Source organism: Trichomonas vaginalis, chromosome I (genome assembly GCF_026262505.1).
Source record: "Trichomonas vaginalis G3 chromosome I, whole genome shotgun sequence".
NCBI classification, from domain to species: domain Eukaryota; phylum Parabasalia; order Trichomonadida; family Trichomonadidae; genus Trichomonas; species Trichomonas vaginalis.
In genome coordinates this window covers 9,404,332-9,422,197 of record NC_067203.1, presented here as the reverse complement: position 1 = coordinate 9,422,197, position 17,866 = coordinate 9,404,332, and the positions used below count along the sequence as shown (strand labels likewise).

Here is a 17,866-nt window from a genome sequence, read left to right as displayed (position 1 = left end):
TATTTTGAACATTTTTATCAAATTCGAGATTTAACCATTATTCAAAATTGTTCAAAATAAATTTTAACAATTGCATAACTAATTCATGATTTATAATCTTATTATATGAAATTAACTAATAATATCTTTAGTAAGCTATCAAACAAAATAAAAAATCGTTTCCACGCTATTCAACTACATGGAAATAAAATCAAAAAAATTAAATATCAATACCGTATTTTTCTTTCAAATTCCTAGCAATTTCCCTGATATAATATCTAACAGGTCTCATTTGATAAATCTCATCTAAATTTGCGCCATGTTTAATAAACCATGCAATGATATGATCATACGAACCACATTTCATGCAAAAAACGTATATAATTGGCTTCTCATCGTAGTCAGCTTTCAAATTAATATCATAACCATTTTCATAAAGCAAATTCAGAATTTCTATGGCTATGTGTGGATCTCTACTGGATAAATATGTAGGCCCTGGCATCCTTTGTTCATCTAATCTATTGACATCTATTCTATGTTTTAATAATTCTTTTGCAATATCAGTATTCATGGAAGAACAGATATAATGCACTGTGCTTTTACGAAACACGTTAGTATGAAAGTCAAAAACTGAAGAATTTTTGATTATTAAATCAACAATTTTCATATTTGGTTTATATGGATCTAATGCCTTAAATAAAGGTAGAGTATTATTAGAAAACTCATCAGCTGCGTATCCATTGTTGATTAAGAATTCAACAATGTCGTAATTCTCGTGTGCGATTGCAACTAATAATGGATTGGAATTTAGTCCTCTTAATTGGTCTTGATGTGTAAGTATTTCTATAACTGGTTTAATATAGTTCCTTTGGCATGCAGCTGATAGTGATTCGGTGATTTGATGATTTGAAAATGGGGAAACATCATATCCTTTAGAAATCAAGGCGCTGATTATTGTATATGCGTTAGAATTGCATGCATAAAAGAAATATTTATGGTCAGAACGTTCTGCATTAATTTCTTGTAATGAGAGATGATTTATTATGTATAATGCGCATTCGATAGAATTGTTTGCACAAGCAAAATGCAATGGCATGAGATTATTCATATCTTCTTTGTTTAATTTTACATTTTTTACACGATGTAAATAAATAAGGATGTCTAATGAATCATGGAATGCAGCAGCATGTAATATATATGAGCTATTAACATCAATGATAAACTTTTCTTTCCTTAATGAGTTGATGTAAGGGATATCAAAAAATAATTTCACTTGTGTATTTTCTAGATCACTTATTTTGTCAAGTGCAAGGATGTCATCCTTCAAAATAGCATTGAAGCATGTTGGATCCCATTTGTTGCACATGGCAAAATTAAAACTGAAGAATTCAAATTGAAGGTAGGAAGAAATGTCACGTTTTTGTTTAAAATTTTCTTCCGACTTTTGTTCTTCTTCCATTTTCTCTTGATCTAATAAGACAAAACGAACATCTAAAGTGGCATCAGATAGATCTCGAGTATTGTTGCAAGTTCCTCTTTCAAAGAAAGAAAAATATGCATCATGTATAGAGATAATTGTGAAGATAATAGCTTTTATTTTCAGAAGTAGTCCAACTCAATTTTGAAAGAATTGGAACCTAAAAATATAAAAAATGTATTTTTAATATAGTATTAAACCGACAAAGTGTGGCGAAGTGAAATCAAATCGATATTAAGGGTTCTGACCGACCAACTATCTCCTCTCAATTTTCTTCCACTTCGAGACACTGTATATGCCTTCATGATTGATATTATTCCATGTACCCCACACACCATGATAGTGTTACTTCATAATATTCTATACATATATGATATGTGAATCTCAAATCCACTATATGAATTTGAAAAAAGCAATTTATGGTATCAATTTTTGATTTTCGCATTTTAAAAATATGTGGTAAAAATGCCTCGAGTTTGACTAAAAATTTTCAAAATTTTCAAAGTTACGGATTTGGCAGCACTTATATGTACAGAAAATATCCATCGCCAAGCGGGGCTTCGAAACCACCCCAATCCATAATTATTGAATACAATTTCGTCAAAAATACAAATTCTAGCTAATTTAGATATATAGTATCTATAGAAATGTAAGAGTATGCATAAATGTATAACATTTTATCGATTTTTTTACTACTTTTGCTCAAACTTTTTCAATAACAAATAAATGATGCTGTCCATGAATATTTAGTCTCATCTAATTCCACACATTCTATTTCCTAGTCATTGCAGATGAAATTTTATTTGTTACTTTAATATTTAAGAAAAAATTCTATATAATCTCGTTGATACTTGAATATCGCAATATGAGGATTATCGAATTACATAATTTGACGAATTGTATTTTTATGGAAAATTTGACTAACAGATACTGTTACTTTATTGGTTAAAGTAATTTTATTAGAATAATTAATCATCGAACCTTATACTTATTCCACTGAGCTAATATTCGAACAGACCTCTCAATAAATTTTAAGTATATATTCTTTCCCGTCCAGCATATCACTGTTACTATATGAATGTTTGGAGCTTTTGAAAATATTAAATAGAAATTTAGAGTTTGTCTGTTACAAACTTGATCATTTGGTTCTTTTTTATTTGCATTAAAATTTAAATTATATCAATAACCCTTCTGATTATTCTGATGGTTTATCATTATAATTCCTTTGTGTTGCTTATTATGAATTTCGGGTTTATATAGCCCTAAGGCTTCTTAAATGTAAGTAATAGAATTTCAGCCAATAAAAGCGCATTATAGTATATTTTGGGTTGAAAATATAAATATACATAAAATTTTTATATTAATTCCAGAAATTTGGTAATAGATATCAAAATAATTATATGAATTTAATCTTACCATCTTATTATTGCAAGATAACGATAAGTTAGATTCTGTATAATGCAACAATATTACTCCAACCAATATTGGTTCACTAGATTGTGGCACAAAGAGTTGGACTACTTCTTGATTTTCTCAAAAAATGATTCCTTGTAAAATTATTTGCGAAAAATATATTAGTACTATCTTGAACAATGGTCATAAATATAAAGAAAATAATCGAGAGCAATGGAATATCTCTGAGATTGTAATAAGAAATTACTCAATTGTTTGCGAGTAGTATATGAGTGCGGGTTGTGTGACTTTTTTTGTATCATCTATATATAGACGATGCATTAAAATATATTTATTTATAAATCATTACAAAAATTAACATTAATTTTAAAATAATTTATTTTTTTATCTTTTATAAAAGAAGCTATATATAGATGATGTCAGATATTCCGCGATTAATTAAACATTGTTTAAATCCTGAATGGGTTAAACTTCAATTTAAAAATGAAGATTGTGAATTATTAAATGAATATGAAAGCCAAAATAAGCTAATGAGGTATAAATATAATGATAAAGAATATTTAATTTCATGGAATCAATGGAGTCATAATCAAAGACCTCATAAACGAGAAGAAAAATTGAAAATAATGAAATGGAAATCATTGATGACATTAAAGAGGATGGAATTCCTAAATTTTGTAGAAAAACCTTTAGAACTAAGTTAGGAGCATATAAACGTAGAGTATTAAATCCTGAATATCTTAAACATCAATTTAAAAAGGAAGACTGTGAATTATTAAACGTTAATGAATATGAAAATGCTAAATCAAAACTGAGATATATAAATATATATTGGAAGTGATGATGAAAGGTGTAAAGATAAAGATAAAGTTTATTCAGTTTCATATAATAACTGGCACACGTTAGGGAATAAGAAAACATTTAGGAGATTATGGTAAAAGTTCCGAATTCTTCAAATCTAGTAGTATTGAGAGAGTAAAAGAAATCAGATATAATTATCATTCATGAATGAAAAATAAACTTTAAAAATTCATGTCTTACATTTTTTGAATAATTTATTTTTTTAATTCGTATGAAAATGAGTGTCAAGACTAACGACGTTAAAAAATTGGGATTCACAAACGAGGAAATAAAGGATATATTAGAGGAGGCGAGTTATGAAGTTAATAAATATTATTTAAGAAATTGTCAAAAATTCGCGGAGTTATTAAATGATTTAGATTATGATGGAAAAATGAATAAAGATGATGTTATAAATTTCTTATATCCCACATCTGAAGAAGAAAAACCTAAAGAACCTGATGTTTTCCCTGAATATTATGAAGAACGGATTAAAGATGATGAATATGATGAAATTGAAAGACTGGAAAAAATAAGAGATGAAATAGATGAAAAAATTAAGGAATTAAGAGAAGTTGAAAAATATAATGAGAATGAAGTAGAGGGTTTAATGAATATCCCAGCTTCAGAATCAGAAGTTCAAAAATCTCATGAAGAAAGATATAAAAATTACTTTTTGGAATCTACTAAAAATTTATTAGATGGTGAAATAGATGAAACACTTTCAGAAGAAGGCACAAAATTTATTCATAAACATAAGTTACAATTTATTGACGATGGAGATTATCCATGTATATTACTTTCACCTCCTCTTGATTCTGAAAAATTCAAAAAAGCACTGAAAAATGTAACATATGCAACAAATACGATTAAGAAAGAAGACCATGATATTTACACAAATTATTATTTAAATAAATGTGCAGGTGTTGATAAAGTTTTTGATTTGTTAGATAAAATATCAAAAGAAACAATTGGTACATATAAAATTTTATGCGATTGTGGTTTCATTATTGAAGATACTAATAATGTTTCATATGAAAGAACAGCACCGAAGGAAGACGAAGTTGAAAGGTCTATACCATTCGTTATTAAGAATATAAAAGATATGAAAACTTATAAACATTATATTTATTCATTTATTTCAGAAAAAATGGAAGCAACCCATAAAACATCATCTCATCATTTTATAGCTATTCATACATTCCTTTTCAAAGTTGTGAAATTAAATAAGACAGGAATTAGATTTAATGTATCAGGGTACGCATTCTTGAGTAAATTAAAATGTATTCGTCACGTCGCAGATGATAAAAATTTATGTGTTCTTAATTCATTTTATGGACTTTAGCCCTGGACTTTAAAAAAATAAACTTTATTTTTATTTATTTTTTAATTTTTTATTCTTACATAAATGAACAAAAACGGAACAGCTAAAATGAATGATAATCAAATAAGAGCCGAAGGTAGAAGGTTATTTAAACGCTTCTATAACATTCCTGATGGTGTTAATCCTAAAACTCGTAGAAGTTATTTAAATGAAGCCATAGATGCATATGAAGGATTTGACATTTCATCAGAAAGTGAGAGGTTAGCAAGAATGTTAAACGTTAATATTGATTTTTATTATTGTGACCCTCAACCAGAAGACGTAGACATAAATAAGGTAGACTTTCCATTAGTGGAATCAATAATGATAGATCCAGAATTTGAAACAGTAAATATTTTATTAACACAGAGTCCATGTGGAAAACTTCACGCTGACAGAATTACAGACGTTGAAGCACTCACAGGATATAAAGTTTGCCCCTTTTGCAAAGAAGAAGTATATTCTATCCGTGATGACCCAGAAAGGAAAAACCAAAGAAGATTTTTAAAACATTGTGAGAAATGTAAAGAAAATAATGGAAGATTAATTCAAGACGTTCAATTGCAAAACACACAACAACCATATGCACCACATATCACGAAACAGAAGATATATCAATGGCTATTAGCTCACAATTTGCAGGAATATTATAAACCAACAAGATATTATATTACTTTTGACTTCGAAACATTAGAGACTAAAGAAGAACTTCAACTTTCTGAATGTGCAACTTTGAACGCTTACTTAAAACCATTTATGGTATCATCAACTGTCAAAATAAAGCCGCAAACGGACTCTTTGAGTCCTGAAGGTCTTTCAGACCGAAGCGGCGAGGTCGTAGACCGTGATAAAACATTTACGAGGAATTTTTGCTTAACATCAAGTGATTCGTTCATCTCTGATTGGATTGAATTTTTATTTTCAACCTGTTCATTAGTTGCTAAATCAAATATTGAACAATATGAAGAATTAATGAAGCCGCAAACGGACCAAACGGCGGGGACTTTGTCCCATACATTAAATGAAAAACAGAAGGAAGCATTTAAAGAACTTCTAGATGAGGAATTCAATAAAGTGAATATCATAGGTTTTAATTCGGGAAAGTTTGATTTAAATTTAATTCTTCGTGATTTAAACACTGCAAAATGGAAAATAAAATCAATGCTGGGTTCTTCTTCTCAATTTAAGCAAATCATTGTAAAGAAAACAAACTGTCCATATGAATTAAGATTTATTGACATCAGAAATTATATAGCGGGTGGAACATTAGACCAATTCACTCAAGATTTCGGAAACAATAAATCACGTGTTAAATCCTTTTTCCCTTATCAATTCATCACATGGGAGAATTACGAAGATGAATTATATAAAGTGGAACCATTCACTCAAGATTCATTTTATTCAGCATTAACTCAAGAAACAATATCCGATTCAGATTATCAAATATATCTCAATGATGCTAAAAATTTTGAGAATAGATTAGAATATTTTATTCATTATTGCAATAAAGACGTTGAAATTATGATTGACCCAATTGATAAAATTATTGAAGAAACATTTGTTTATAAAATTGACATGCTTCATAATCTTTCTTTATCATCGAATGCATCAATGATTCGTTACGCGTTAGCATATAAGAACTTCAATCCTAACGAAACATATCCAGAAGAAGAAAATGTGGAATCAAGTTTTGAATTAACAAAAAAGTATTGGAAATATAAAATTGATTCATATAAGAAACAAGATGAAAAAGCAGAAAGGGATACTAAAAACAATGTTTCAATGGATGACTATCAATACTATCACGATTTAATCCTTTCATCTAAATGCAAAATGTGTGGTAAAGCGTTTACATATGCTAATAAACCAACATTAGATAGAATCGATAATGAAAAACCACATACCAAAGAAAATTGTCAGTTAATGTGTTGTTATTGCAATGTCGTAAAATCAAATAAAGATGAAGATGTTCAACGTTTAAGAATCAATTTAAGAAATTATACATTAAAAAATAATTTACCAATGACTCTAGATTCAGTTGAAGCTTATCACATCCTCCGTAATGGAATTACTGGTGGTTTATCAAATGTTCAACATAGAGTAAATCTTAAAGGAATCACGCACATTAATAAACTTTCATATAATCCAGAAACTAAAACTGTATCAAATGAGGACACTTCCAACATTATGACTCATTTCGTTGGTGTTGACTTTAATTCATTATATCCTTCATCATTTTCATCTAATCCTCATGATTTCATTCAATATACTGACCATAAAATGTATATGCCGGGAAGATTGAATGGTGTTATCATTTGTGATACAGCAACAAAGAAAGCAAAAGCACTGGGAATAATTAAGAAGAAAAATACTTTATTCGTGGCTGAAGTAAAGGGTCACATTGATGAAAAATACATTAATGATTACATAAACTTTTTACCAATAATAAGAAACTTAGATATTATCACAGATGAAAAAACAATTGGTGGTTTTATGTATAATTACATGAAATCAAACAATCTACCAGTTGACCAGAAACAGAGGAAATTAACTCAGTTAGCATCAACACACAACCAATATCAACCATTTTCTTCTTATTATCTTTGGTATCTAATAGACAGATTTCATTTTATCATTGATGACATTCAATCAATTTTAACATTTACGAAAAATACTTGTTTTAATGAATTTGCGAATGAATTTATGAACGAAAGACAAAAGGCTGAATTAGAAGGAAATAAAGGAAAAAGTTTATTTTGCAAGATTTCACTTAATGGATCATATGGTTACGATGCAATGAATACACAAAATTACGCAAAGACTAAAATAATGAATGCACAGAAGGCACGCGTTGCATGTATGTCAAATAAGTTTAAAAACATAAGAGAAATAGGTGAAGATACGTATCAAGTGATGCTTAAAGATAGATTTTATAGATGTGATACATGTTTACAAGAGGCATTCTTCACTTTAGATAATGCAAAATACTGGTATTTGGTTTTCATTTATGATTTTATGTATAAATGCATGGATGTTAATCGTTTTCATTTCATTGAAGGTGATACTGATTCATCTTATTGGGCAATCGCTGGCGACCCAAATCTTCCTAACACTCAAGCATTTCAAGCAATTGTTACCGATAAAAAATTTTATGATAAAAACATTTACAAATTCGCACCTTTTGATTTCTTCTGTTTTAATGAGAAATTTAAACCTAAATTAAAGAATAAAGCTGAAGAAAAAGCACATGAGAAGAAGTTATTGGGTTTAGCAATTGAGAAACAAGGTGATAACATGGTTGCTTTATGTCCTAAGTGTTATACTTCATTCAACGGTTCAATTGATGGAAGTGATTTTAAAAAGATTGCACAAAAAATGAAAGGAGTTAGTTTACGACAAAATAAACAATTAACACCTAAAAATTATTTGGATATAATAAATGATAAAGTGATATTTGATGGTCAGAATATTAATTTACAACTTAAAAACGGGTCAATGACTCGCTTAACAATCGGTAAGACTGCATTAACAGGAGCACACACTAAGGCTGTATGTTGTGAAAATGGATGTTGTATGCCATTTATTTAATAAAATACCACAGAAGAGACAAAAGGAACCGTTAATAATGGTTTTGTACTATGATTCAAAGAGGTGGGCACCCTTAAAACATTTATTTTATTTTTTATAAATGGATAACACAGATTTAAAAATTTTAATTGATGATTTAGTACTTTAATCAAATTTTCTTGATTATTATGATTTAAAAGCATATCTCCAAAAACATAATAACAATATAACGGGTGATGATATGGATTATTATTATTCGTATTATAAAAATGAAGTTTTGAAATATCATGATAAAATAATTTCTAAAATTAAAGACAAAATTAAAAATAATGAATATACAAAGGGAAAAAGTAAATCACAACTTAAACAATTGAAAGATTTCAAAAATAAAGTATTAACAGAAGAAGATATTGATGGATTATATAAATTATATAAATTATATAATCCTGAGCCGCAAAAACCAAAGGAACAAAAACAAAAGGTGCAAAACGCCCAGGTCCTTCAGACCATAAATGAAGCACAAGCTTTAATTTATGATTCATTAGTTAAACCATATTCAGCCCGACTTTTAAATGAAGATCAACTTTTGGAATTCATCCTTCAACATAAACTCGAAGCAGGAAAGTATATCAAACCTTTATATACAGCATATTTAAAACAAATGAAAAGAATACATCCAGAATTAATGAAAGGAGGAATGAAATCCAAAACTTCATCATCCAAAATCAAAGCAGATAAAATTAAACCACTTGCAACACCAAACCCTCCAACGACAGTACCTCCTCCTTCAGTTAATCCTTCATCATTCACTTTATTATATCCATTTCAAACATTAAAGAAGCAAAAAGATTTTAAAAAGGATTTCAAAATATTAAATAAACCAACTGACCCAAAAATTCAACCGTTAAAGGAAAAATTTAGTCGCCCTTCATTTGCACCATATCCATATTCATACGAAATCGATCATTTAGAATATTCAAGAGGAAACGTTACTTATTTATTTGCCATTAACATTAACACCAGATATTTATATTGCATTCCGGTGAAAGGGAAAACAGAACAGGAAACAAGAAGAGCTATTCAATACTTACTAGATCATGAAAGAGTAGATAATATCAGGGGTGATGGTGATAAAGGATTTCAGGCAGCTATGGCTCATTATTCCCCACAAATTAATTTTTACTTTTCATCCTCTCCATATACGTTTCATAATAAAATAGTTGATGCGGTAATGAGAACTCTTAGAGATGCGTTAGGGGTTAACGGTCAGATATACTGGGATGGAAATCATGACTCCATCATACAGCAGTTAGTATATTATTACAATAATACATGGCATAGAACTATTAACATGAAACCGGTGGAAATGAAAAATGATATTTCAAAAGAATGGGAATATATTAGAAAGCAAATGGAAAGGTTGAATGATGTTAAACGTGAACAAATTAATTCGGGGCTCATGAATTTTAAACAAGGGGATAAAGTTTTGATTCATCTCGATTATGGAAAAACTAATAAATCAATGACAAAAAGAAGACGAAGATTTGACACAATAGCTGAATTTGTGAGATATATTAACGGCAATGCATTAGTTGAGGTTAACAATAAATTAATAGAAATTCCGATTTATTTTATTACTCCATTATATTTAAATAATATTTAATTTTTTTTATTTCGTAAGAAATGAGTAACAACGAAGCAGTCAAGAGTCCAGACGATGAATATAAAAAGAAACTAAACAGAATTAAATCAAAAATATGTTATTACAAAAAGAAGCCACAATGTGGTGGGGTTGAAAACGATAAAGAGAGGAAAGAAATAATCGAAAAATTAGAAACTTATCGTTCAATCCTTAAACTGAGTGAAGCAAAAATAAAAGAATTTAATAGAATAAATAAATTGATTGGAAGAGATGAATTTAATAAAGATGAATTTTTAAACTCTATCCAAATTTAATTTTTATTCCTCTTCGACAACATCTCTCTTTCCATCATTACTGCATAACCACATTTTCTCAATTTTAGTGGTTTGTTATTTTTAACATGTTCTTGCATCATTTTTATCATTTCCTCCCTTGTTATGATTCGTGGTAAATTTTGAGCTTGTGGGGTATTCATTTATGATAAAAATAAAAATTTAAATTATGCCGTTTGCTCTTTTGGAGCTCAGGACTTTCAGTCCGTTCTAAAGTTTGTGACAACAGTCACTGTGTGACGAGACCTGAAGGTCTTGACATTTTGACAACAACACAGGAGGAAGGTAGTTATGAATTAATTATTGAATAACCGAAGGTGCTACCATGCTACCATGTGCTACCAGGTCATTTAACTTCTCTGAAAAAGTGTGACAACAGTCACTGTGTGACGAGACCTGAAGGTCTTGACATTTTGACAACAACACAGGAGGAAGGTAGTTATGAATTAATTTTTGAATAACCGAAGGTGCTACCATGCTACCATGTGCTACCAGGTCATTTAACTTCTCTGAAAAAGTGTGACAACATGACATTTTGACAACAACACAGGAGGAAGGTAGTTATGAATTAATTATTGAATAACCGAAGGTGCTACCATGCTACCATGTGCTACCAGGTCATTTAACTTCTCTGAAAAAGTGTGACAACAGTCACTGTGTGACGAGACCTGAAGGTCTTGACATTTTGACAACAACACAGGAAATATGATGCAGTCCAAAAATAAAGTTAGTTTTAAAATTGTTTTTATTTTTTATTCCTATATAAATGACAGCAACAAACAACAGCAACAACTATATCGTTTCTGATGAAAAAGTTATTGATTCATTAGCTGAGGAATTAGTTGTGGCAGAAACTAAAACCCTCAACGAAAGAATTGGTGAAAACAGGATTGATTTACATAACTACCTCAAACATGATGGAGGAAGAGGAAGGAAAACTGGTATGGCTTTATTAGTAAATAAAATTTCAAATTTAACGATTATAGATGTTGATATCAATAAATCGTACAATGATGAACTTAAAGAAACAGTTAGAAAAGACATTTTATCAAAACTTTCGGATAAAGATGTTATCGTTAAAACCGCTTCAGGAGGTCTTCACATTTATTGCAACACTAATTTCTTCTATGCAGTTTCGAACAGAATGATTAAATGTTATTCCTGCAATGATTATGATATTGATATAATGACTTCAATGGATGATTCAAAGCGTTCTTTAGTGGTTATGGCTGATTCAAGAGTTCGCAAGAATGCAACAGAACCAATCAATACATACTCATTCATTCGTGGAAGTTATGATTCAACATTAACTAGAACAGTGAATGATATATTAAATGATTTGAATATTAAGGTAAGAGTTGAACAGAAGAATGAAGAAATAAAGACTATCATGAATGAAAACAAAGATGTAAACATTGACGATAAACTAGCTCAGAGCATAGTTGATGGCATCTGTGATTTTGAAGTACATAATGACGGTGGAAACATGAATTTAGAAAAAGAAATAACATTATTCACACTGTTTCAAGCTATTAATTCGTTACCTAATCATTTAATTAATGAAGCATACGATAACGTTTATAACTTCTGCAGTTTAACAGAAAATGCAAAAAGTAATTTTGAAAAAGCACGTAGTAGATATGCACATTTAATGACTTCTCCATTTGTTTTAGTGAAGATTCTAAAACTATATCAAAAGGAATATTATGATGAATATGTTTTACCTTTATTACGTAAGCCAAAAATAACATTTGATATCAAACTTGATGACTCGTTTTTGATAACAGATATTAGACGCAAGGCTGAAAATCATCAGTATAAAAACAGTTCTGAAGTAATTGAGGATTTATCACGTGTAATCCGTTTTGTAGATTGTGGAAATAAATATTTCATTCAAAAGGACTATAATATCCACGACAAAATGAATCAAATATCATTTGTTCTTCAGTCAAACATGAAAGAGTCACTCAAAATGATTAAATTATTTAAAGAAGAAGGTAAAACAATAACAGCATGGGATGTACTACTAAATCAATTGTCTTCATTAACCGTTAAGGGTGTTTGCTTTAAATCTGATTCCCCAGATGTTTTCTCAAACGTTTCAAGGTTATAAATACAACGTTCTCGAAAAACCAGATTACTCAAAAATTGAGATGTTTATGAATTTCATTAAAGAAGCCATTTGTGATAATAACGATGAAGTGTATAAATACCTTCTCGGCTGGATTGCATCAATGATTCAACATCCCGGAATCAAGAATGAAACAGCAATTATTTTGAAAGGACTTCAGGGAACAGGTAAAAACAGATTTACAGACATTATTTCTGAACTTCTCGCTGGTTATTCATGTAAAAACATTACCGAAATAAGTGAGCTAACGGGTAATTTCAATTCAGTAGTTGAAAATAAAATGTTTCTTGTACTTAATGAACTCAAGAATGTGGGTGAAGACAGACTCGCAAACTTCAACGCTTTGAAATCAATTATTACGGATAATGAGATAAGAATTAATGAAAAGAATCAACCCAGAAGAACAGCTCAGAACGTTGCAAACTTCATTTTCGTAACTAACAACGTCTACCCTGTCAAAATTGAAGTTGGAGACAGAAGATACGTAGTTTTAAGAGTTAATGGTAAATTCAAGGGTCAATTTGATTACTTCAAGAATTTGATGGATTCATGCACAAAGGAATTTTATGATAATTTACTGACGTATTTTATCAATTACGACCTTTCATCATTTAATGTACGAATCATACCGATGACTGAAGCCAAACAAGATTTAATTGAATTATCATCAAATCCTTTAGATGTATGGATAAATACACATTATGATGAATTGTGTGCAGGTATGACGTGTGAAAATGCTCTATTCTGCAAACCATCAGACATGAAAGACAAAAACTTTCAAATGAGTATTAAGGATAAATGTGATAGGAAACATAGAAGAATAGACGGTAAACAAACATGGTATTATGTTTTGAAAGAAGAAATGAAAGGATTATATAAACAGGTTGAACCAAACGATAATGAGGAATCATTTACTGATGATGAAATACCTGTAAATGAGCCGCTAAGCGGCGAGACCTGAAGGTCTAGCTTTATAAAGTATGATTGGAATTTATTTTTGCATTAATCCTTTCATGACTGTTGTCAAAATGTCAAGACCTTCAGGTCTCGTCACACAGTGACTGTTGTCACACTTTTTCAGAGAAGTTAAATGACCTGGTAGCACATGGTAGCATGGTAGCACCTTCGGTTATTCAATAATTAATTATTTTTGAATAACTGGGAAATAAATTTACGTCAAATATGCAATTTATAAAATCTTATGTCGACAGGCTACGTAGCACAGTGGTCTAAGGTGGTGTTATGGAGGGGTCAAGGTCTGTGGTTCGAACCGCGACAGCGCCGTATTTTCTTATTTTCTTTGTTTGTCTTGTTTGTCGTGAATAAAAAGTATCATAAAAGTGCTCTATCTTCCACGGGAATAAATAAAAAATTTACTTTATTTCTTCTTTATTTCTTCTTTATTTCTTCTTTATTTCTTTGTTCCCGTGGAAGAAGGGTTTTTGCTGTTTTTTCTCAGCTGAAATCAATGATTTTTTCATTTTTGGAATCCTTAGCAAATGAGGAATCTTTTCTCTCGTGGAAGCTTTGACCAAAAATAAATGGTTCATTTACTCACAATATTTTTGTACAAAACAACCCCAAACTTTTAACTTCTTTTCTGCAGCTTCAAATGCTATCTTAGCGAGTTCATATTCTCTAAATTCTCTCTTTAAATCTTCTTGTTCCCATTGGTCTAGTTCGTATGGAGAATCTCTATAACCATAACATATCTCACGTTCATGTTCTAATTGTTTTTCGCACATTTTTCCAACTTCTTCTTCAAACAAAGGTTTAGCATTTTCTACTGTATCTTCGAGTTCTTCTTCATCTAATTTCTCATGAACTTTTTTGTCTATGGAGTCCATAATTTTTCCAACTGCTATGCAATATTTTGGAGAAGCCCACATTGCTATATAGTTTATAAGTCTTGGGTCTACATACGTTCCTCTAACCTGTTTGATTTCATCAGGAATTCCTGCATGAATTTTGTATAAAAAGCAACTGTCCGAATTCCGGCGGTTGCTATATTCTTCACAAAACGCCTTATAATACTCTTCCCAGGACTTATTTTCCAACAACTTTCTAAAGTCTTTCCTAAACTGCTGACACATCTTTGTTGCATTAATGTAACCATCCTTGTCTCTACGTAAGACTTCAATACCATTATAAGTGCCTTTTGTGAATGTTTCGCCATTTGATTTGTTCGTGAATGTTTTTGCTTCGACTGACATTTCTGTTCTTACATACAAAATAAAAAATAAATAAAAATAATTTTAAAACTAACTTTATTTTTGGACTGCATCATATTTACAGTGATGTTGTCAAAATGTCAAGACCTTCAGGTCTCGTCACACAGTGACTGTTGTCATCATTTTTAAAAGAAGTTAATTGTCATGGTAGCACATGGTAACATGGTAGCAGTGAAATAAAATTTTGTTATCAGTTATTTTATCATCATTTTATTAACTTCATCTTTAGTTAATAATTTGAATGGATTCGCTAATGTTCCACCTTGAGTCACAACACTTGCCCCGGCTAATTGTGAAGAACCTGGGATAAGTACTCCATGAAATGATTTCATTGGTAACATTAATTTAGAAATAGTTGGCTTAATTAATTTTGTCATTTATGATAAAAATAAAATTACATAATTTAAATTTTTTTCTTTCTCATTTTCTCATCCTGTTTTGGTTTCAGCAACTTTTCAAGTTGTTGTCTTGTCAGTAACTTGAATTTTAACTTTGGATCAAAATATTGGGTTTCCATCTTTATCTCTTCCAATAACACCATATGGTAGAATCTTCATTTATACTAAAATAAAAATTTAAATTATACCGTTTGCTCTTTTGGAGCTCAGGACTTTCAGTCCGTTCTAAAGTTTGTTTCACAAACATTGAGCGTTCATTGAACTCTATACCATGCGAATACAGTCATAAATGGTGGCATGTAATCTTTACTTTGTCCCGTTGTTTGTGTATATCCTGAAACGCGATGTGTATGGTTTCCTTCTCCCTGAGTGTCACTCCAGTAACAATTTATGGCAAACTTAACGTTGTCTTTAACATCATATCCTTTACCTTTTGTCATTCCTGACCAATCCCAATATCTATGCTTATGCCAACCTGCTTGAGATGTGCTTAAATCTATGTAGTGACTGTGTGCAGGTAAATTTTCACCCGTAATTGTTTTACTTCCCCCTGTTTCCTTTGAAGAGTTTGCACAATACAAAAACCTGTCGACTATTTGTTCCCATGCACCAACACCAAACATTGCTTGAGGACCTCTCACATCCATAGATGTATAAATAGAACCTACTGGGTTCATTAAATCAAACATATGAGATATTATAGGATTGTCTCTTTTGAACTTAAAATATAGTGTAACTATTTCGGGTTTCTTCTGGTTTGTGTCAGAATATTTTTTATAATATAATCTTATGTTTTCAGGGTATGTAAAATCTTGACTATAATATTTATTTTTGTCATCTTCATAATAGTATACTATTCTCGTTTTTTCTATTGCATTATATCTTTTATATCTATAATAATCTAAATATAATGTTTGCTTTTTTGGGTCTACATGTGCGTCAACACCATAGTCATAATAATACGGTGCTGGAGCTACGTTAGACAATGTCATATCCGTCATTTCATAAACTCTTAAATATTTCTTTTGTTCGTCTCCATATAAGTTTAAGTAGCAGTTGTTGTCTAATGGAACTTTAACTTGTGTGCCATTATTCTTTATATAGCCTACATACATTTCATTGTTATTTTTCGGAATGAGTTTATACCGTATACCATTTCTTAAGGACTGTACAAACTCCCATCTAAAATATTTGTTTTCTTCATTGACAGAAAAGTCGCCAACAATAGTTTCAATATTTTTTGTTCCAACTAAACTTTGGTATATTTCGTTAACAAATGATATATCTGCTTTCTTTGCTAACTCATCGTTAACATATTCCTTATCTGCCTTCTTTGCTAACTCATCGTTAACATATTCCTTATCTGCCTTCTTTGCTAACTCATCGTTAACATATGTTTTATCTGACTTCTTATTTAACTCATCGTTAACATATGTTTTATCTGACTTCTTATTTAACTCATCGTTAACGTATTCCTTATCTGCCTTCTTTGCTAACTCATCGTTAACATAAGTTTTATCCGCTTTAAGGTCTAAACATCCTGAAACCCACCCTGTATTGGCTTTACCTTCTAAAATCTTCGATGTCCGTTCATGGTACCATTCAACCCTTTTTATAATTTCATTATCTTTTTCATTAACATATTCCTTATCTGCTTTCTTTGCTAACACACTTGCCACATATGCGAACTCAGTATGAACGTATTCCTTATCTGCTTTCTTCATTATGTCATTTAGGAAACCTTTTATGAATTCCTCATTTAAATTAAATCTTCCAATCTTCAAAACTTTAGGAAATGCATTTAATGCGTAATATCTTTGTTCTTCTGGTGGAATTGATGTTATATCATCCGTTATTCCTTTAATTTTTGAATTCATAAATAAAATTTCTTTTATATTTGATATCACTGCACCACCTTTGCAAACGAATTCGAAATGGTCATTTTTCAATACTATCTCCAAATCTCCATATTTCAACATTTGCGTTTGTTCTGCCGTCTTTGAATTATATGCATATATGGCGTATGTAATGGTCTGTGGTTGCTGTTGTTTAATCATTTATTACGATTTAAAAATAAATATTTAATCTGTTATCTCATCAGCTATTTTTTCTATTTGAAATTGCCATAATATTTCATTCATAAATTCTAAATCACAATCAAATAGGTCAGTTATTCTAAATTTAATATTTGATAAATCTTTTGAATGAAGAATAAATGAATTCCCGGATAATTGAAAGGGATATGATAAAGAAAATATGTTTAAGTTGATGGATAAAATGTTTTGTATTGATGGGTAAGAGTTAGGGTCTAATGTTTGATGTGAAAATCTCATTGGGGTATTAACTTTATCACATTTGATTAAAATGAAATTAGAACCAGTGTCAGAATACAAAACATCCCCAACATCTTTTTCAAAATTTAATATCCCCAACAATGAACGAAGACGAGGAGTACAAAATTTAATTTTCAGCGGAAATTTAATAAGGTTATTT

At 30.0% G+C, this 17,866-nt stretch overlaps 6 protein-coding genes and 2 pseudogenes across 8 annotated transcripts, besides 1 other annotated feature; 5 read left to right on the top strand and 3 right to left on the bottom strand.

The window, feature by feature from the left end:
• Window positions 1-147: 147 nt before the first annotated feature.
• TVAGG3_0957690 (protein ubiquitination) lies at window positions 148-1,438 on the bottom strand (the record flags this gene model as incomplete). Its single annotated transcript, XM_001582791.1, has 1 exon — window positions 200-1,438. One exon carries the CDS (start codon window positions 1,436-1,438, stop codon window positions 200-202), a length of 1,239 nt encoding a protein of 412 aa, XP_001582841.1.
• A 2,541-nt stretch (window positions 1,439-3,979) lies between these two features.
• Window positions 3,980-17,866: part of a mobile genetic element that runs on past the window's edge.
• On the top strand, window positions 5,118-5,920 carry TVAGG3_0957670 (uncharacterized protein; the record flags this gene model as incomplete). Its single annotated transcript, XM_051253385.1, has 1 exon — window positions 5,118-5,920. A coding segment is annotated over one exon (803 nt), but the record flags the coding sequence as incomplete, so codon positions are not given.
• TVAGG3_0957660 (DNA/RNA polymerase superfamily) lies at window positions 7,260-8,660 on the top strand (the record flags this gene model as incomplete). Its single annotated transcript, XM_051253384.1, has 1 exon — window positions 7,260-8,660. One exon carries the CDS (start codon window positions 7,260-7,262, stop codon window positions 8,658-8,660), a length of 1,401 nt encoding a protein of 466 aa, XP_051078958.1.
• TVAGG3_0957650 lies at window positions 8,761-10,302 on the top strand (annotated as a pseudogene). The gene has a single exon. A coding segment is annotated over exon 1 (1,542 nt).
• Window positions 10,323-10,595, top strand: TVAGG3_0957640 (uncharacterized protein; the record flags this gene model as incomplete). Its single annotated transcript, XM_001582793.1, has 1 exon — window positions 10,323-10,595. The coding sequence occupies one exon, from the start codon at window positions 10,323-10,325 to the stop codon at window positions 10,593-10,595; it is 273 nt and encodes a 90-aa protein (XP_001582843.1).
• Window positions 11,380-13,705, top strand: TVAGG3_0957630 (annotated as a pseudogene). The gene has a single exon. A coding segment is annotated over exon 1 (2,326 nt).
• TVAGG3_0957620 (uncharacterized protein) lies at window positions 14,295-14,957 on the bottom strand (the record flags this gene model as incomplete). The annotated part of the gene is made up of 1 exon (XM_051253383.1): window positions 14,295-14,957. One exon carries the CDS (start codon window positions 14,955-14,957, stop codon window positions 14,295-14,297), a length of 663 nt encoding a protein of 220 aa, XP_051078957.1.
• TVAGG3_0957610 (phage tail repeat-like family) lies at window positions 15,628-17,430 on the bottom strand (the record flags this gene model as incomplete). The annotated part of the gene is made up of 1 exon (XM_051253382.1): window positions 15,628-17,430. One exon carries the CDS (start codon window positions 17,428-17,430, stop codon window positions 15,628-15,630), a length of 1,803 nt encoding a protein of 600 aa, XP_051078956.1.